The following is a 21971-nucleotide window of genomic DNA, read 5'->3' on the forward strand; positions in this document are numbered from 1 at the left end:
GCATGACTCTAGAACACCGCTGTGAACAACACGGGGACAGTGCCTACAGCCACAGGCAATAAACAAGCCAGTCGATGTGTAGCAGGTCACCAGAGCCATGCGGGCTACACACTGATGTGCAGTCGCTCACGATAACAGGGCGTTTCCACAAGACAGATGCAAGGGATGTGAATAACCTCAAGGGCATAAATAATTGTAAAGTCTAACCAAGTAATTAGGAAGCAATATGTTTTGAATATTTACTACTTTTTTTTTGCTTTGTGTTGAGTTATGATTGACATACAGCATGGTGTTAGTTTCAGGTATGCAGCATGGAGATTTGGTATTTGTATGTACTGCCAAATGATCACCACAGTAAGTCTGTTAATGTCCATCCCATTATATAGTTGCACACTTTTTTCTTGTGATGAGAACTTTTTACTACCTTTGTTTTTAATATCTTTTTAAAGATATTTAAAGTGCTATGAAGATAAAATACACCAGGACCAGTGTGGTGGAGAGTGTCTGGGAGTGTGTCGAGGTGGAGGAGGGTGCAGGGCCATTTGCTCGAGGCTGCCTCCAGATAAGGTGCTGTCTGAAGCAGAAGTACCGGGAAAGCTATGTGGCTGTCTGGGGAAGGGCCTTCCAGACAGAGGAAAGAAAGTTCAGATGCAGTGTCCCTGAGGAGGAAATGCAGGTATTTAACCATAGTGGGGACAGTGTGGCTAGAACAGGGTAAGTGAGGGGGTATGCTGATGACCAGGGTAGAGGGAAGCTGGATCTGAAGGGCCCGAATGGCCATGGAAAGTTTTTAAGTTCATGATCAATGAGGGAAGAAGTCATAGGCTATTTCCCGTGAAGGAGTGATATGTCCAGCCTGGGTATTAGGTGATTTCATCTGGTGACTGTGTTGATCATAGATTGCAAGGGGGCAAGGATGGAAAGGGAAGCTTTTGCCATCATCCTGGAAAAAGGATCGTGGTCTGGTGAGGACTGGATAGATTCTAGATATATTTTAAAGAGAGAATAGAGATGATCATGGCTTGCATGTGGAGATAGATGATCATGGCCTTGAAAGCTGGTGCTAGTCACACAGCTACCTGTGGGGATTAGAAAAGCCTTCTGGGTAGATGTTTGCCTGCCATATGCATGAGAAGCTGATGGTGTCTCTGTGTGGTTAACAAAAGGTGTCCCTTCTGCTCAGAAGACACCACCCTGTAACAGGCCATGCATGGCAAGGTTGGTGAGGGGGAGTGTAGGGGTAGAGAGAGGCTATTGTTCAGCATTCACTTGCCCCAATGTTCCAGGACTACAACCCTGTGATTAAGAGGGAACATGAAGATGACGCCAAAGTTTTGAGCCTGAGCAACTAGAAGAATAAAGTTGTCATTTACTGAAATGGGGAAGGCCACAGGTGGAGCAGGTTTGGGGAGTGAAATTAAGAATACGTTATGACGCCCTGGCTGGCGTAGCTCAGTGGATTGAGCGTGGGCTGTGAACCAAAGCATCGCAGGTTCGATTCCCAGTCAGGGCACATGCCTGGGTTGCAGGCCACGGCCCCCAGCAACCGCACATTCATGTTTCTCTCTCTCTCTTTCTCCCTCCCCTCTCTAAAAATAAAAATAAAAAAATTAAAAAAATAAAAAGAATACGGTATGACCACTTCACATCAGTCAGAATGGCCATAATAGCCAAATCAACAAACAACAAGCACTGGCAAGGTTGTGGAGAAAAGGGAACCCTAGTGCACTGTTGGTGGGAATGCAGATGGTGCAGCCACTGTGGAAAACAGTATGGAGTTTCCTCAGAAAACTAAAAATGGAACTGCCTTTTGCCCCAGCAATTCCACTGCTAGGATTATGTCCTAAGAACCCTGAAACACCAATCCAAAAGAACCCATGCACCTCAATGTTCATAGCAGCACAATTTACAATAACCAAATGCTGGAAGCAACCTGAGTGCCCATCAGTAAATGAATGGATCAAAAAACTATGGTACATTTACACAATGGAATTCTATGCAGCAGAAAGAAAGAAGGAGCTCCTACCCTTTGTGATAACATGGATGGATCTGGAGAGCATTATGCTAAGTGAAATAAGCCAGACAGTAAAAGACAAATACCATATAATTTCACCTATAAATGGAACCTAATCAACAAAACAAACAAGCAAGCAAAAATATAATCAGAGACATTGAAATTAAGAAAAAACTGACAGTCATCAGAGGGGAGGTGGGAGGGGATAATGGGGGGCAAAGGGGAAGGGTTGTCAGGAACATGTATAAAGGACACAGGGATAAAGCCAAAGGGGGTAGGATCAAAGGTAGGAAGTGGGGAGGGTTGGGGTAGGGGGTGTGGTGGTCAGGGAAATGGAGACAACTGTACTTGAACAGCAATAGAAAATATGAAAAAAAAAGAATATGGTCTGAGACATATTTGACTTAAGACACCTATTAGACATTTAAGTAGAAATAGCAATAGGCAGTTTAATGTACAAGTCTGGAAGTAAAAGAGTTGGAACAGGAATGGATTTTTGAATTCATCAGTATATGAGTTCATGGTTTTGAATAAATATATTTAATGCATAATATAATGACCATGATAATTCACAAAAATAATGTAATGAGAAAGTTTTAAAACAACTCTTAGTACTTTTGATTTCTCTAATCTTTGTTATTCTTGATAACATATACTCAGAAGAAAATATTTAAGTGATTTTTAAAAAGATAAGGTGAAAAAAGCCCATTTGTTCATTGCCTGTCATTTCTAGAGGTTAGTGGTTTCTCTTGTCATCTAAAATTTGCTATGCATAACACAGTACACATATATATAGAGATATATGTATATCTAGGTATCTTGTTTTTTGTATAAATGAGGTCATGCTATGGGTACTATTTGCAACTTAGGGTTTTTTCAGTAGATTTTGTCAAATTGCTGTCCACAAATGTCACACCAATCTATATTCCCACCAACAGAGTGTAAGATTGCTTTTTTCACTCTTCTTGACTAATATTGGACATGGCTAAACTTAATCATTGCCAATCTTTAGTTTAAAAATAGTACCATAACAATATACATATTTTTTCATATGTTTATTGACCTTTTATATTTCTTTTTCTGTGAGCTACCTTTTTATGCCCTTTGCACATTTTTCCAGTTTTTAAAATGGCTTATAAGAGCTCTTTGTATAATAAGGAAATTAGTTCTTTTCTGTGCTAAACCTTTTTTCAAATAAATTATACCTTGAGTAATCACTGCAACAGAAAAATAAAAAGTACAGGAGGCAAAGAGGGGACGTGGGCTGCTGAAGCAGGCTTTTCCTCTCTCTCCTTCCCTACTTCCCGTCCTCCTCCTGTTCCCTTCTCTCCGTATTTTTATCCTTTTCTTTTCTTTATTTCAATGTCCTTTGTCTTAGGTGCACATATACATTTTTTATGTTATAGATTTAATACAGATCATCTTTCAGACTTTTGATTTTGTTCTTTTGGTAGTATGAAGGCTCTTACCCTTAACATAGCATAGGACCTGAGAACAAGTCTGAACTTGGCACTGGTACATAGAACATATTTCCATACTTTTTTCTATGTTTTCATTATAATCAACGAAGAAGTAAAGGAGAGAGGAGGAGGCATTCACTTTGTATAAGATATTATGAAAAGCCTGTACAGTTTTATCTCTTTTTATCTTCCCTGGGCAACATCTTTTGTTGGCTCTCATTTTATAGACAAGGAAACAAACTAAGGGAAATTAGGAAACTCTCCCAGGGTCATGTGGCTAGAAATTAAAACGTTGAACTCTAATAAGGTCTATGTGCCTCTGTTGAATTATGAAGTTCACATGTATTTAGTAACTTTTTTCTTCCGGACTTAACAGAAATCTCTTAAAAAAATATTCATGACAATATGTTTAGGACTGAACTGACAGCTGTAAGAATATATTCATTCAGCTACTAGCCTGTATTAGATTAGTAAATTGATAGATATAAATATAAGACTACCATTGATACATTTAGTGCCTTTGGGGCAAATTATTTGTCAAAAAAAAGGATATGAAAGAATTCATGTGTGTCAATGTGTGTGTGTGTATATATACATATTTCCTCATATATATGAGGTCTGTCCAGAAAAAACCCAGCCATTGTTAATATAATGAGAATGGTTTACACGACATCGAAGTAACACAGCAGCCAAAAAGACTGGACTGGAATGCACGTGCATGAACAATGATGACTTCACTGTATTAGTCAGTGGGAGCGGTGGGCTAGTACCATGAGTGAGCATGTGTACTGTGTGGCTGTCACATTCAAAATGACTGAGCAAATAGAGCAATGAAGCTGCATCAAATTTTGTGTTAAACTTGAACATTCCTCCATGGAAACTATACAGATGATTCAGAAGGCCACAACTATGGACAACTTGTGACTGGCAGCTTCATCATGACAATGTGCCTGCTCATGCATCATGTGCAGAGCTTTTTGGCAAACATCAAATCACCCAGGTGACTTAGCCCCCTTACAGCCCAGATTTGGCACCTTATGACTTCTGGCTTTTCCCAAACCTAAAATCACCTTTGAAAGGGAAGAGATTTTAGACTTATCAATGAAATTCAGGAAAATACTATAGGGCAGCTAATGGCAATTGGGAGGACTGTGTGAGGTCCCACGGTGCCTGCTTTGAGGTGTCATTATCTTATATTCAATGTTTCTTGTATCTTCTGTTTTCTTCAATAAATGTCTGTTTTTCATATATGGCTGGATACCTTCTGGACAGGCCTCTTATGACTGTGAATTTCATGTAATATGATTTTTCAGGCTAACTCTTTGGTTTCCTGTGTTTCCATAATTATCCCAAGTGTCTTTCTGATGTGCTCTTTGGGGCAATCTCTGTGACCTTGGAAGCTTTGGATAGTTGTGGTACCAGAGGCAAGCAAACATTTGTGTTATTGGTTTCTTCTTTGCAGGCCTACAACGGGCACCATCAAGCCTTGGAAGTCCTTCTGCAGTCGCTGGTGGACCTGGACATCAGGGATGAGAAAGGCCGCACTGCTCTGGATCTGGCGGCCTTTAAGGGTCACACAGAATGTGTGGAAGCACTTATCAACCAGGGCGCATCCATCTTCGTGAAAGACAATGTAACCAAAAGAACCCCACTTCATGCCTCAGGTAGGCGTTGTCAAGAGTCTGGTTACCCTAGTTTTGTGGTGCACTTAAGTTTCAGTAAAAGAATGGCAGCATCTTCTTTGATCCCAATTTTTAAAATATTTTCTTTCCACACCAGATACACTTACACTCTTCCAAAATGCTTGGCTTACTGTCCACTTTGAGAAGATTGTTGTTCTCTGGCCAGATGGGCTCTGGCCATCTTATTTAGAGACTTTATTTTTGTTAGAGCAGTTGTAGATTCATGAGAAAATTGAGAGGAAGGTACAGAGATTTCCCTTACACCCTCTGACCCCACCGTGTGCAGAGCCTCTCCCAGTATCAACATACCCACCAGTGTGGTACTTACGTTACAATTGATGAACCTACATTGACATATCATAATCATCCCAAGGCTATAGTTTACATTAGGGTTCACTCTTGGTATTGTACATTCTATTGATTTGGACAAATGCATAATGACATGTATACATTATTATAGTATCATACAGAGTAAATCCATACTATAAATCCAGCTCCAAAAATTTTCTGTGCTCCATCTGGTCTTCTTCTTAACTCAATAGAGTGTTCAGAATCTTTGGCAGATAATAATCAGAAAATTTTCTGAAAAAAAGGGGAAGGTCTAACATGATCTTCAGTGCTAACATGATCTTCAGTGCATAAAATTAATGATATTTCAGTGCTATTTCATAAAAGGAGTCATCAGACAGCAGTCTGACCAGCAGCACATCATTCTGCCAGTCTAAATGATGCTTCTGAGCTACTGCTCTGATTCGTGATGCATCGAGTGTAAATATAGAGACTCTTAAATAAAAGTGCTTGTATAGATCATAAAGTAAGTAATTTGCCTTTTCTGGGATTTTTCTCTAATATACATAAAATAAAACTATATCAAACATGGCTAGACATGTATGCAGATATAAAGGTAATGTGGAGTCTCTGACTCAGCTAAGGAATGAATTTCTTTGGGGTCAGGAATTAAATGATAATCCACCTTTGATCAGGACGGTAAATCTTGTCTTATAATGAGAAATAACTGTCTTACACCATTAGATTCGTATATTGAGGAAGCAAAGGAGTGAAGACGGTTTTTCAGAAGACTTAATGATCTTGTTACTTGGGAAAATTTTCTCAGAATGTTAGGCTTTGTAGAAGTATTTCCATCCCCAACCCTGAATTTCCAAACCACTGAGGAAAAACAACATGGAAATAGGGAAAACATGGGTGTCATCTAATTACCTGTAAATCATTATTCCTGGAAAAAACCTAGGCCATGAGGTCAGCAGTGGTTCATATGGTTACACTATAAATCCTTACTTTCCTGTGCATTTGGTCTCTTTGGTATTATTATCAAGTATTATAAAGTTTGATGTTCTAGACATCCTTGGTACTAAAGTTCAATTTAGTTCTTTTTAAATATTGGTTGCCTATTATTAAGGCAAACTTCCTGCTTTAGTTATCAGGTACTTCCTGATAATTATAAATGGCCTATTTTCATTGTGGAAAATCGCTCTCATAGACAGGTAAGCAGTGAAAAAGAATCATTGTCACTTATTTGCCATTGTATAGGTTATGATCCAATGGAGCCCCCTAGTGGTCAAGAAGACTCACGCCTTTTGGATTTTCCTTCTGTGGTCCATTTAATAACACAGGCTATCATTTGACTCTGTTCTCCACAAAATGTCTGCTGTGTGGAAACTTTAGCCTGTGCTTGCAGAATCTGCTTATCCAGAATCTTTTCCAATGCACTTGAAAGGCCAACTTTTTCGTTGTTTCAAATCCTGGGAACCCTGCAAGGAGCGGGAGCCAACATGGATATTAGAGGTTCTGGCACAGCTAGTTGCAAAGACAGTTGTGGTCTTGGAGCAGCCTGAAAAATGGCTGTCACTCATAGTGAGGGGTGGCTGAGCTAGGCTGGGATGTAGCTGGACTTGGCAGAGCACGGCTAAGGACATGTTAGCATCTCTTTGCTAGAAGGCAATTAGGAAAAAATGGAGTATGTGGGGAGCCAAGAAGAATTATAATTTGGCTACACTTTTACAATAAGGGGGACTTATATTTATCCGAGGGCTGTTAGATCAGTTCAAAAAGCTGCAGTACACTTACTCTGCGCCACCCTTTGCAAGGAAAAAAAAAACAGCACTACTGTAGAAACCGGTTTGATCTCCAACACACTGGGTCAGTGATGTGACCTAGGATGATCCCCCCCACACACACTTTTTCTCTTTAGCCAAAAATCAAATATCCGTGGAACTATTACGACTATGAGCATGTAAAAAACGTCAAATTAATATGGATGGGGCATCATTCAAACTCCCCTGTACCTCCCTCCACTTAATGAACCCATTTCCCGTGGCATTTAGCTGTCAGTCCCCTGCTAATCATTTCCTTTTAAGCATACACTAAGCTGCTTGGATGTAGTGGTTACCAGGTAACAGATTTAATGTACTATTTTAAACAAACAAAAAAACAACAGCAACAACAATATACTGCTTGTATTCCAGTCCCCAAAATTTCCTCCTGAGATACGTAAATGGGATGTTGCTGACAATGAGCCTAATGCAATGGTCTACAAAATGTGGGCATTGTTCCTGTCGTTAATTTGAGTGGTGTCGATGAATGTGAGCTAATTCTAATATGTATTGTCCCTGGAAAATGTGTCATTGCTAAATTAGCATTCACTCATGACTGACATGGAATAAAACAGACTGTAAAATGCAGCTCTTAGAAGAGCCTTCATTAACCTAACATAGCTGCATCTATTCCCTTCTCTCTCCACATCCATAATGAGGTAAATACAATGCATTTTATAGTGTTCTCATTGTTCAGAGAGGAGGGAAGGACACATTTGGAATGTCTATTTTAAGGCTGTGGGTTGCATTAAACAAACTGAAGGTACTAGTCACCCACCCCACCCACCCCACTGGAGCTGTCATCCTAGGAGGTTTGCTTCCCAGAGCCCAAAGCACCCACTGCTGAAAGGAGGATCATACTGGTGCACATAAGGGCACATCCATGTATTGTGCCCCAGCAGGTCAAGTCCAACGACAGTATTCTGGCCACGTCTCCTGCCCATTGTGAGTCCCCATTATGTCCACTGGATGATTAGGAGTGAGGGCCCCGCAACGCCTGGGAAGGGCAAGAAATCTCAGGAGTCAGAGCTCTGGTGGGGAAGAGAGGGGAGGGCAGGGGACTGAGGGGATCCAGGGTAGTGAGGCCAGTGGAGAGCTGCCTCGTCCCTCCCCTCCCCCTAGCCTGCTTGAGACACTGTCAGGCAGAGGAACAACCGGCTGTGGTTTGAGGAACTCCAGGACAGAGGTGCAGCCGCAGGCAGCTGTCCAGGCTGTCAGTCAATGAGCAATGAGTCGATGGCTGCTGTACACCTTCCCAGCTTGAGCGTTTGCTTTAAGTCACCGCTCATCAACCAGAATTGTTACTCCAGGGTCTGCCTCCGAGTGTACAATGACTGAGGGAAACAGAGGCAGGACCTGTTCACTCTATTCCTCCCCTCGTCTCTCCTCTCCCCTCCTCCCTTCTGCTTCACCTCCTCCCCTCTCTCCTGCCATCCTATTCCCGCTCCCCTCTTCCCCCTCCTCCACCTTTTCCTGCCCCCTCCTCCTCCTTTTTAAAAAGGTCTTAAGGCAAGCAGGACAAGGGATTGTATGGTATTGGGTGACTCCAAGGAAGAAAGAAGGTAACTGGAAAGTGGGGAGGAATGATCAGTTTCATTCTGAGAGGTTAAAAAAAAAGGAATAATAACCCTAAATATGTGCACCAGGGAAAAGCTAGGTGAGGACCAGCGTGCCCTGATGGGAAGAAAGGGAAGAGGGGTTAGTAACATACACGTTGGAGCGCACTGTGCCCAGCAGCTAGTGTAAGCTGGAAACCTGGGGATAGCTGTCAGCAGCAATCGAAAACGAATGGTTCGAAGTCCACCTAAATTTCACTTTGGAGGGATGTGTATGATAGCGTTGGTCTGTTAAAAAGAATGGCCATTATTTTCTCTTTCAGTAATTAATGGTCACACACTGTGTTTGCGGCTGTTGCTAGAAATCGCAGACAACCCAGAAGCGGTGGACGTGAAAGATGCCAAAGGACAGTAAGTGTTCTCACTTGGCCTGGGGTGATGTTTCAGTCACAGCAGGCGGCTGGGTAATTTGTTAAGTAGCGAGGAGGGCTGACTGCTGAATTTTAGGTTGGGGGTGGGGTGTGTGTTTGGATGAAATTCATGGATGAGAACCCTAGAATAATGAGGTGACTTTGGGCTAGAGTGTTTATTTGAAAGAAATGCATGCAGGCTGTTGCGTGTGTGTGCGTCTTGATGAAAAGGAGCCAACTATTTATGTCTGTGGCCAGGGATCCTGGCCTTTTAAAAATAGTCCTCCTTTGTTCCTTCTTTCTATCCATTTTACCCTCTTTTGAAGCTGCTACATTCCCCTTTTAAAATTAATAATGGCAAGGACCCCAAGAAATTATCCCAATCATAAAAACACTTCGTATTTTTATCCTTTCAAAGTCTTGTTATTTTTTCCAAAGTCTTTTCCATCTGTTAGCCCATTGCTGCACCCAATCTTATAGGAAATGCAGAGCAACAGAGCGCTAGTGACTCACCCTAGATACACTGAGTTAGCGTTCAAGTCAGAATGAGGACCCCTCCCTGTCCTGGATGCCAGCACTGTTCTTTCCTCTAGATTCGTCAGACTTTTCTTCAAGGCAATCAAGCTTTGTTCAAATGCAAGATTGAACAAACGCCAACCTAGAAAACTATGAAAGTAGAACTGCTCTGTGTGTTACAAACACACAGTCCCTACTCCACTGATGTTTAGTAAATGCTACGTAGTTTTCAGCATGGTGGCATTAAAATGAACATCTGGAGAAGGAACCTTTCCCTGCCCCACCCACATTAATCATTCCACTGACAGCATTCCGTGTGGCCATTAAACACCAGAGGCAGATTGTTTATTCCAAATAGCACGTAGCACATTGGGGGCACTCAAAATATCAAGCAGCTCTCAAGAAGAGAGAGTTGCAAAGACAAAGTGACAGAGAGATAGAGAGAATGAGGTCTTCCCACTGGAAGTGATGAAGTTTTTTGTTTTGTTTTATCTTTTAAAAAGCCCAATTTATCTCTCTCCCTAGAACCCCACTGATGCTTGCGGTGGCATATGGACATATTGATGCTGTCTCATTGTTACTTGAAAAAGAAGCGAATGTGGATGCCGTCGACGTCATGGGGTGCACAGCCTTGCACAGAGGGGTGCGTAGTCTTCCTCAGCCTTCGTCTGTCAGCGGCTTCGGAGTTAGCATGTTTCTCTTTTCTTCCCCACAGGTGTTTTTAGTAAAACGAGTGTTTCCTGAGATGACCAATTAACCTCAGTCAGAGTAAAAGAAATTATAAAATCTTAAGCAAAAGTAAGATAATGGCAGGTATTTTTAGGGCTTTTACTTGAGATTTTGTATTAGATTGTGATGATAGATACATGAACTCTTACTATTGGAAGAATTGGTTCTGTTTTCTGATGACGAAATCCACATCCTAGGAACTTTGCAAAAAAATTTTTTTAAAGCACAAAGAAGAAAATCACAATCACCAGTAATCCTACTCCTGGAGATAACAATCATTTTTTGGTTTATGTAACCAATCTTTTTTATTCAGCAAATAGATTCATTTTCATTTTTTTGAGAAAGAGAATATTGAAGATGCTATTTGGAAGCTTCTTTTTTTTCTTTTAAAATATCAAGAACTTTTTTCCATGTCAGTAAATAGTTTCCTGCTCCATTATTGTGGATGGCCAGTTGTGTTCAGGTGTTATCATGTATTCCATTGATGGTGCAGTTTTGAGTAGTCATGCTATTTCTAATTGCTCTTTATGAAAAATGTTGGCCTGTTCTCCACCTGAAATATGTGTCCTGCTCAAATACGTATCATGTGGATATTTCTCTGCACACGTTCTGCTAAATTATTTTTTAAAGCATATCAAGGAAACTAAAACAAAAGCAGAAATAAAAGTGTTGTTTGGGTCTGGTGCAAAATGCCATGGTCAATGAAAAGAAGAGGAACCCTAAGTGGTCAAAGTCATAATCCTAGTTCTTATTTCTTGGGCCCTTCCTGTGGGCCATGCAACAGGCTGGGGGCCTCTGCGTATCCTACCTCATTAGTGCTCCCAACAACCTGTGGGGTCACCATTACTATTCCCACTTGCAGGTAAGTGAAATGAGAGGTGAATTGACTTGTCCAAGCTTTACCAGGGGAAGCCAGGATTCAACTCACATCTTCCTGATTCTAAAGCTGGTGTTTTTTACTATATCATGATGCCTTTCGTGGTCATGTTTAGAAAGGAAAGAGAAGTTTCCAAAATGCTAATGTTCTCACGGACGTTCCTGATGTGAGCTTTGCTGGGCTGTCCTGCCCCTGAAGGAGGGCGGAGTTCACCTCCTTTAAAGCCCAGGCACATATGTCCTCTTACTGCGAGCCCAGCCTCACCTGGCCACCTGCGTCACCTCCTGAGGCTTCTGCCCTTCTGAAATTTGTTTTGTGTTTTTAATTGCACCGTATCAGATTATGACAGGACACGAGGAATGCGTGCAAATGCTGCTGGAACAAGAAGTGTCAATTCTCTGCAAAGACTCCAGAGGAAGGACACCCTTGCATTACGCAGCTGCTCGTGGCCACGCCACGTGGCTGAGTGAGCTGCTCCAGATGGCGCTTTCGGAGGAAGACTGTTCTTTCAAAGATAACCAAGGCTACACGCCACTGCACTGGGCTTGTTATAATGGTGAGTTGACTGTCGTTTGCCCAATTCCCGAGGTCTGCCCTCCCACTCCAGCACCACCGTGACCTCAGTGGAGGTGAGGACACAGCATCATGTTGTAAACCATGACTACCAATCTTTCTGCACCCAACGTACCTTTTGTTTAGTATTTTCTCTTCATGGCCATGGTGCCTTAATGGGATACAAGTTCACCTTTCTCCTTTTTGTTCATTAGTAACATATAACTCCTGACCTGAACTTCCAGTGAACTGAAATAACAAGTTGTAATCAGGGTTTCTGATCTGCACGACATAACCAGGGATCCTACAGTGTTTAAAATAATACAGCTATAATTTTTTTTTTTAAATGATATAATGTGTCACAGTTGACTGCTAGTTGGACTACTAGATGAATGATTTTTTAAAATTTCTTTTTCATATCTCATTTCTCCCTTTTATGTTGTTGTATTTGTAACTCAGAAGATTTAAACATTTTTATTTCACTTAATGTGAGTAAAAAAAATGCATGCTAATCATAACATTTCAAAAATTGTCTCCATTTCCAAACTCACTCTCTGATGTAATTTAGCACGTACCTTTAATACTTTTCCCTTGGGAATATAAACAAACACAAATACACATACATCTGTTTTGAAAATAGAATCATATAACAACTATCATTGTTTAACTTTCTTTTTTGCTCTGGTTTACTTAACACATTGTCTGATGGGGGGCAGAGGTATACCAGCCCCCATAATAAATCAGAAGGTGCCTTCAGAGAGAAGGGTGTAGGCAACTCCATAAAACATAAGAGAAATTATTGTAGGGTAATCTCTTTACAGGGATGCAGGAGCAGAGTGGACAGACAGCCCAGCACTTTGTGCAGATTATTCCCCATGAACAGAGAGATTATTCTCCTCACTTACAGTTCTTTGTTTATGGTGTAGCTCAGGTACTAATGATTGACAGGCGAAGAAACAAAGAATGCAGTCCAGGGCCATGCCTCCTGGTGGTCTTGTGTTGGAGAGTGGTTTATAATCAATATTATCACCAGTTTAATATTTACCATGGTTGCCATGTCATTCTGTCCGTTGCTAACAAAAATATTTATGGTACATTTTATGGAGCACAGATAATCATCAACTAGGGGGGTCTGATATGCTTGCTAAAGACAGTGAGGTTGATCAAAGGTCACAGCATCAAAGAAATCCGGGACCCAGAGCCGGCGCTCGGTGTGTTCACCCCTACTTCTGTGCACACTCAACTGCAGACACCCTTACAAGTTATTATGGCTCAGTGGTGGTCGATCTTCTTAATAGTGGCACGTGTCATGGCAGATAAATATAGATGCATATGTGTATCAGAACTTATTATTTTTTTAACCGGGTTCCTACTAATGGACATTCAGATTGTTTTCAGGTTTTTTCCTATTATAAGCAGTGCTGCAGTGTATATATTCATATTATGTACCTTAAATTCTGTCAGATAAGTTTCCAAATGTGAAATTATTGATAAGAGGGTATGCGTGTTTTCTAATTTTAATACATTATACTGTTTCTTTGCAAAAAGGACATTATTTATTACTCCACCAAATACGTGTATAAAACTTACATTTCCCCCAGCCTTTGCCAGACCAGAGTGGTATCATCTTTTTCACTTTTGTGAACTGAAGGTCAAAAAAGGCTATCTCAATATTTTAATATATGTTTCCCTGTCTAATAGTGTGTTTATTCATTTGTATTTCCTCTTCTGGAAGTTACTTTCCCCACCTACTGCTTATTTACTACTGAGTTTCATCTTTGCTCACACGTTTGTTGGGGGACCTTGTCTCGGAGAGACGAGTCTTCTCTGTACGTTCTGTGTGGCACGCATTACGTGCGTTGCGTTATGTTACGTTACGTCACGTTACGTTACATTGCGTTACGTGTGGCAGGTGTTTTCTCAGAGGCCATCACTCGTCTCTGTTCCTTGCTTACAACGTCTTTGTCCATGTGGAAGTTCTGAACTGTCGTGTAGTTGAATCTGTCATATTTTCATTTTATGGGACCTTGGTTTCCAGTCTTGCTTGATTAAGGTCTGCCACCCCTAAATTTATATGGATATTTTCTCATGTATTTCCTCCTCTGCTTCTATAATTTTAATTTTCCATTTTCAATTCTTGCATTCAACATTCCACTCAGAAACTATGATTATGGGGTTCAGGCAGATTTTGGGGGTGCTCTGATCTAAGACATTTCCTTTCATTTTCATCACAGTCCTCTTTTTTCATTGGATCCAGTGTCAGGAAAAGCCAAATTTTCTACATGCTCAGCTTGGCTTTGTTCCCACGCTGACGCTGGAGAGCTGCAGTCTCCCCGCTACTGATTTGTCTGGCAGGAAGGGGACGATGCATTGGTTATAATGGCAGGTGGCAAGACCACCAGACCACATTCTGTCCCGGAGAGTGAGGGGAGGAAGGAGGGATGGCAGTCTCTGTTCTTAGGCCTTTCCAGGTTCCAGCTGGGGGAGAGGAGCGGTTCTCTCCTAAGCAATTTCAGTGCAGTCTTCTCCCCAGAATCCCCTTCGCTGAGCACTTAGATACTGAAAGGCATTCAAGGATCCCCAGTCCTATCTACACAGACCCTTAGGTTGGGTTCATATAGTCTCCAGGAACTGGTATGTGTAGATGCTTCCCTAAGCTAAATTCTCAGGGGGGAGTTCATTCTAATTGAGGGTTTGATGTGTCTACATGAGGGTTAGATATAGTTGGAAAGCTAAACAATATAACGTGCATAAATTTAGGGGATTTTTATATTCATTACTTCATATGTTTTTAAAAAGCAGTCTCACTTTTTCTCTTTATAAAAGAGTTTGATTCCTGTTTTAATATTTAGAATTGTCCTATCTACATCATTATAAGGGAGAACATAAAAGAACTCTGAGTAATTTAGCACCAAGTTCAGCCAGGAAGAGGCTGCAGGACAGCCATCTGTATTTTAAAACCAGTAGCTTTGCCTTCTTGCCTTAATTACCATCCATCACTTCACAAGCCCTTTATCGAGTAAAGCTCCCATCTTCCTGTGACATCGGTAGGGCAATTATTCCTCATCTGATTTTTTTTAATTGATTCCAGAGAGAGGGGAAGGGAGGAAGAAAGAGAGGCAGAGAAACATCAATTGGTGGCCTCTTGCATATGCCCCAACTGAGGACAGACCCGTAACACAGTCATGTGCCCTGATGAGAATTGAACCCATGACCTTTGGTTCGTGGGACGATGCCCGACCAACTGAGTCACACCAGCCAGGGCTAGTCTGATTTTTTACATATATGAGAAACGAGGCTCACAAACCACAAGTGAATTGCCTTAGTTCACATAACAAGTAAGCTAACAGATCAGAGACCTTTCTTAAAATTCAGTTGGTTTGGAAACTACGTGTCATTTATTGAAAATAACTTCTTGCTTTTATTCCTCTACTTATGTTTTTAAAAATACCTATTGGGCACATATTATCTACCAGGAATAGGCCTTAGTGTCATTTTAAACACTTATGTAGTGTTTTATAGTGAAAGCCTTTTCACCTGCATTATCTCAGATACTATTTTCTATCAGCCTCATCTTCTCCTCACTAAGGTACATAATTATAAGTGAATCTATTAATTTGGGTAAAAGAAAAATTTCCTATTGTAAATATGGGAAAACTGAGGTATATTAAGCATCCATCAGGAACTGAGCATAACACTGAATCTCTTCTGATTACAAATGAGGTCTCTATCTCTTTCTCTCCACCAGACCATATGGCCTTCATTGTTTTATGTGTTCGTTATGTCTAGAACACCTGTGAGCGTAGTTAATAACGTTTTGGCATTTGTGAATTTTATTCCATGGAGAATGAGCATTCAGCCAATTCAGGAAAATTCATAAGCCAGAATTCAGTACTTAATGACAAAAAATTGATTGTGTGGAACAACATTTCTTTCTTGGGAATTTCCTAAATTCTTTTGCTCCCTTGCAGGTAATGAAAACTGTATAGAGGTACTTTTGGAGCAAAAATGTTTTCGCACATTTAGCGGCAATCCCTTCACTCCACTGCACTGTGCAATGTAAGTAGACCTGCGGAAGTGACCAGCGTTGCTTTAATTCTTTAACTGCATGTAAGGAAATTGCCTTTAAGGAAGGAAAAAGCTTTGACATTATAGATAAGACCAAAGTGTTCCACTTTGTTGCTAAAGGCAATGGCCGTGATTTTCCAGGATATTTTTGTGGAACACCGTGGGTCCCAGGGGGCTCACACTGCACCTTAGGGAAACCGCATGAAGAGGTGGACTGGGAGGCACATTACACTCCATGTGAAGAGCTTCAGATGCGCTTCACGTTTGTCAGCCAAATTCTAAAAATAAGTTGGGGCTAGCAACAATCTCCCTATGAATAATTAGAAAGACATCTTATACTAGGAAGATTTTCATGTACTGTAATTCTCTATTCTTCATATTCTAAGGGATTCTAAGGTGTTTCTTTTGGGGGGAGGGAATGTAATTTTTGCTCCAATCTCATAGTGTGAACCATCGTTCAGAGAATATAGTGGCTTTAAGTAGGACTTCCAGGGTTACCTGGGTCCTGTGTTCACCTGGGGGATCATGTCACCTAGGCAACCACGGTCAGCCTGGGGGCCTAAGACTTGGGAGTGCTTTGTGTTTGCCTTGTCCCTGAGCTCGAAGATGGTCATCTTCACATGAAGACGGGTCGTTTGATTGCAAAGACATTGGAGGCATAAAGTGGATCGATAAGGAAAAGATAAGGGATGAAGAGTAGAAGTGATTTTAAATCAGAAGAACCATGTCTTTTTCACTGTGCTATCCCCAAACAGCTAACATGATGCCTCGTAAACAGTGTGCAGTAAACTCCTGCCTGGATGTAGGGGTTCTGAAGAAATGAGTGTGTGCCAGTAGAACTGTTAAAATGGTAAAGAAGACAGTTTAGGCACTACAAACACACTTTATTTAACACTTTATGAAGCAGGCAGTGTCCACCCTCAAGATTTCAGAGACCTGCAAAGTGGGTGGAAGTCAGGAAGCTTTTACAGGATAAAGAATAAAGAACAAGGATGGGAAGGAATATCTGATTGGCTGGGGTTGCATATCTGGCCTTATTCGAGTTTATCATAAGAACAGGGCAATCACCCATGTAACTGGGTGATCCTGTATTGGTTACTGAATGGTCTGATTTTGGGGCAGGTGGAACATTTACAAAAACATGAAACCTAAAATTTTTGTTTTGTTGACATGATTTCCCAGGATCAGTGGCATCTGGCCTGCCAAGGAGAGGTTAATGTACCTTCAACAGTCCCCTCTCCTCTTTGATCAACCTACGGTCAAGCAAGAGGTTTGGTCAAAGATGGTGTTGCAAATGATTCTCAGTTACCATTTCCTCTGTGGGTCTTAGTCTGTATTTCGTTGGCTGATGACTAAAACCCTTAAGAGAACACACAAAAGACCAGGGAGATAATTAGTATTATTAACAGCAAAAGAATTCCTAAGGTTTGCAGGGTACTCCTGGATTCCCATGATCCCCATGAACCAAACCAGCTAAAATCAAGTAAGTCAAGAAATGATCCTAAAGAGGAGATACTTCCTCAAGCCAGTTGGCCTGTTCATGTATTTCATGTTGCTGTTTCCACACCCCCAGAAGTGTATATCCAGTAGCCTGTTCCTGCAAAACTGAGGCATTCAAATCAGGGAAAAAGTTGTGACAGGCAAAACTACAACAGTCATTGGAAGGTTGGATGACCCCCCTTGCAGTGGTCTGAGATATGTGAACAATGGCACTATCTTTCTAGGCCAGAGCAAGGCAAAAAGTAGGCAAAAGAATCATAAACATCTTTATGGTGTAAAAGTTAGAGAAAGGATGGTCATCGAGGGAAAGGGGAATGGGAAGAAATGTTTTCCATCATGGGAGGAAGTAGTGTACCTCAATGTCAGCTACCTCTCTTCCTAGTCAGTTCAGTTTTGAGGTCTCCAGTGTTCGCACGGGACCAGACATAGGGCGGAGTCTTCTGCAGTTGTGAAATATGCACCCAGGGTTCTTTAACATCCTGTAATGTGGGAGGAGTGTCAGTGGTCAAGAGTGCTTGGTAGGAATCTCACATTTGCAAAAGCCTCAGAGACAAATAATAACTATCTGAAAATGACGAAAGACTTAAAAATGTCCATGGTTTAAAAGACCTGCTGAGAGTTCATTACAGTGGAATTGACAAGGAAATTTAGTTATTTCTGTGGCACACAACATTTTAAGGTAACTGGAATTATGACTGATAACATTCTACCAGGACATATCAGATTTTTAGGAACGTTATATAATTTCTGGAAAACTTATATTGATAACCTGTACCCAAGGATTATCCTAGATCATGTGAACTTGAAAAATATTTGGGTTAATTTCTATCTTTCCGAGAGTATATGTGATTTGTAAAAGTGCCTAATTTTTTTAAGTGAATTAAATGGTGCTCTTTATAAAATAATTTAGGCATTGCCATCCTGGGGCAGAAAAAAAAAATCACGTATCTGTAGCATACCCACAAAAACATACATAAATATATAGACAGACACAAACAGAGATCTTACAGCTTTCATTTCAAAATTTTAGCCTTGAAACAGGTATGACGCTGCAAAACTCACCAGTTTATAAAAGAACAATCGGATCCAAATTGTTTTTCTGGCAGACGGAGGAAATTAAGGTTACCTACCTGCCCAGATGGCTACACTTTTTGCTATTATTGATGGAGAAGACTTTTCAGATTTTTCATTCTTCTGTTTCCAAATAGCCTTTATTTTTCTTTTTTCTGATACGAATCACCTCCCTGAGGTTTGCATTTCGAAGAGATAGTACTTTGTTCCCAGAGAAGACTCAGCAGCAGAACATTTCTGTCTCAAAGGCACAGGAGAAGTTGGGGAAGTCCCCAGGGTGGGTTTCGTTTCCTAAATCCAGAATTGTTACATGTACAGCTTTGTGAGATTAATAGGGGAAGTTTGGGTGATAGGTAAAAAAAGGTAGGTGGGCTTTTTCTGTTCTTATAAAGACACTATTTGTAAGGCAAGGAGGTTTGTTTTTCTTTTAATTCCTCAAAGAATTGGGTTGCAATCTGCATGATATCAAGGGGCTATCACTCAATGACATTAACTTTAATTTGCTTTTTAACATTAGGAAGAAGATCTTTAAGATAGAAATTTAAAAAATGCCTACATTCTAAATTTTGAGATGTTTGTCTTTGGCATTTCATGCCCTGCCCCTCCCTGTACACGTCTCAATTTAGCTTGGGGGAAAAGTTATAAAAGATGTTCCTATCAGGCTTTGAATATCAACTCCCAGTTTGCCCAACTTCTGACCATGGAGCTACTTATTTTTAAAAAATTCCTTCAAATATCTTGTCAAGTTTTCAGCTGAGACAAATGATAAATATTCCTGGCAATACTGAATAACCCCATGAATGCCGGAGTTATCCCCAAAGAGGGTGACAAAGGTGCCACCCTCCCAAGAATCAGAGCCTGTGCCACAGATAACCAAAGGAAAGGACTAGGATAAACAAGAAGGTACTAGCTGATGTACCGCGGGGTGACTGCAGTTAGCAATATTCTATTGTAGTTTGAAAGATGCTAAGAGAGTAAATCTTCAAAGTCCTCACCACAAGAAAAAAAAATGGTAACCACATGTAGTGATGGATGTTCACTACACTTAATGTGGTGATTATTTTGCAGTATATACAAATACTGAATCATGTTGTGCACCTGAAACTAATAGAATGTATCTCAATAAGAAAAAAATAAACTAAAAAAGGAAATGAAGGCAGCAATAGGCTGTCCTTGGGGGAGAAAAAGATTGATAAACAAGGAGTAGTACCTCAAAACTAAATTCACAAAAATATGAATTTGGAAAGGAAGGGACTACCTGACATTTTAACTTCCTCTCTTGATTGGGCACAACAGAAGTTGGGGAGACTGGACTCTGAGAAGAATTCTTCACTTCTGTCCGTTTCTCCCAGTTCTCCCAGGATCCTATCTGTAGGCACTGGAGTGAGTTGGCTTTAAAGCAGAATGTAGCCATAGTATCTACCAGAATTTAGCAAGGTTTTTGCATGGACTTTATTTTTCTTTCTTGTGAGGAAAGGGGGAAAGGGCACTGCTACCAGACAGGAAAGTTGGCAATTCCCTATCTAAACTTTCAAAGTTGTAAGAATAGTTTAAAGGCAATGAAAGGGTAGAATCAGATAGCTTGAAGGCTGTGCTGTATGTAGATAGTGCATACTTTTTAATTTCCATACTCCAAAGTAACCTTTATTGTATTTTTTCCATTATAACTTGGTCCCCTCATACCCTCCCTGCCCCTGGCAATCACCACCTGTTGTCCTTGCTCATGAGTCCCTTTTCCTTTTTGCTCAATCCCTCTACCTATTGACTTTGATTTTCGTTCCACACTGCTTTTAGGGAGTGACTGGTAGCAGTTTACTAGAGAATCCCTCCAAGTCCCATCAACCCTGGGAGGGGTCCACATAGGATTCCTCCTTTTAAGGTAGATTATGGGTTTTTTTTAATGAGTTGCACAAAATCTTTAAGGACAGTCTTTTTTCCAGTGTCCTGGCTGATTGCAAGTGAGACAGTGATTTCTGGGCCCATGTCTTGATGATGGACCTCCTAGGAGGGAGCAGTGGTGGGGGCCAGGTATTGACTTAGGTTTCTGTGCTTGGAGCTATGGCAGCTATGAGCCCACTAACTTTGAGAAGACTTATTTATGGTCTTGTAGTCTCTTCAGAATGGAAAGGCAATTCAGATAAAGGATTAGTAGACTGTGAGTGCTTAGTCAAAAGAAGATAGAGGTGGAGTAGTCGGAGTCACATCAGTCTTGAAGTCTTTTGTTTTAAGCAGCTCTTGTATGTTTAATTTTTTATGAGCCTTTTGCAACTAATCTCTCAATGAGGCTATTTTGGAGTATTGAAGACTTTTGGAGGCTTCTGCATACCAGTAAAATAGGTATCCCATCCTATTGGTTAATTTGGGAACACTTGATTTCAAGTATACTTCATAAATGAATACTCTTATTGGAACATTCCCCATAATGCTGTAGTAATTATAGGTTGTCTTAGTAAGATTTGCCCTTTTTATAGATATCTACAGCTTTCAGGACCAAAGTTCTTAGACATAAAATAAGCAGGTGTGCTGGAAGGTAGAAATCTCAATTCTTTGAAACTTGAGAACACCATTTCTTTTTCTATTTTTTTTTTGTTTTTGTGGTTCCAGTAGCAACTTTATTTTTCTTTTTATGAGTGATAAATAATAAGTGACTCCCCCGGAGAAGTTGTTCATGTGTATTCCATCTCTTCAGCAATGCAGAAATCCCATCCCTTCCCAGATCCTCCCTGACTCTCCCAAACTCTTGTGTTCAGCTCCTCTCTGCCTTGGACAGCCTTGGTCTTTCCTCAGCAATCTCCTAGCAACAGGCCTACAGTTGCCTTGGCAACCAAGAATGCTATAAAGGCTTCCAAGGCTCTGCTAAGCCCAGTGATTTCTCTTACCTCTCTCTCACCAGGAAGATCCTAGTGACTCAAATCCCAGCAGGTTCTGCCTGCATACGTGGTGATGTAAATGCACATGTGTGTGTAAACACACACACCAGTTGTGGTTAAGCTATTAATTCTCAGTCTGCTCACACCCATAAACACAGCTGGTGCCCAAACAGTTTCTCCACCCCACACAGGCCTGGATGTGTAGAGGCCACAGAAAGGCCAGCACACAGACACCATCACCAGGAACACGGATGGGAGCCAGGATGCCAGAGGCTCACACATCAGCCAGACACATGCTAACTCGCATGCACACATGAAGGAAGTAAGGCCAAGGCCCAAGGAGATGCCACCCTCCTCCCCACGGCCAGCTGCACCATCATAACAGAGTCTTTAAAACACTTGGATCTCCAGATGAATGCTCTACCCCGTAGTTACTGGGGATTCTCCTAGATCCCTTATGCCAGCCTAGAGTGGGGTGTAGCCTTTCTGTCTCCCTCAGTAAGTGGCTTGGGACACAGCAAAGAATCTCCCTTCCCATGTTCCAGAGTGTTCTGG

The 21971-nt window shown here is 41.0% G+C and overlaps 1 protein-coding gene across 12 annotated transcripts in view; it reads left to right on the forward strand.

Annotated features, from left to right (window-relative positions):
* ANKRD44 (ankyrin repeat domain 44) overlaps window positions 1-21971 on the forward strand; it is a 296575-nt gene that overhangs the window by 260916 nt on the left and 13688 nt on the right. For all 12 annotated transcript variants that reach the window (XM_036023135.1, XM_036023137.1, XM_036023141.1 and 9 more), the window contains exons 18-22: window positions 4937-5138; window positions 9147-9234; window positions 10275-10392; window positions 11695-11911; window positions 15879-15966. In XM_036023135.1, coding sequence (XP_035879028.1) covers window positions 4937-5138; window positions 9147-9234; window positions 10275-10392; window positions 11695-11911; window positions 15879-15966 — 713 coding nt within the window. The remainder of the gene's footprint in view (window positions 1-4936; window positions 5139-9146; window positions 9235-10274; window positions 10393-11694; window positions 11912-15878; window positions 15967-21971) is intronic.

Source organism: Phyllostomus discolor, chromosome 4 (genome assembly GCF_004126475.2).
Source record: "Phyllostomus discolor isolate MPI-MPIP mPhyDis1 chromosome 4, mPhyDis1.pri.v3, whole genome shotgun sequence".
Taxonomy (NCBI): domain Eukaryota; kingdom Metazoa; phylum Chordata; class Mammalia; order Chiroptera; family Phyllostomidae; genus Phyllostomus; species Phyllostomus discolor.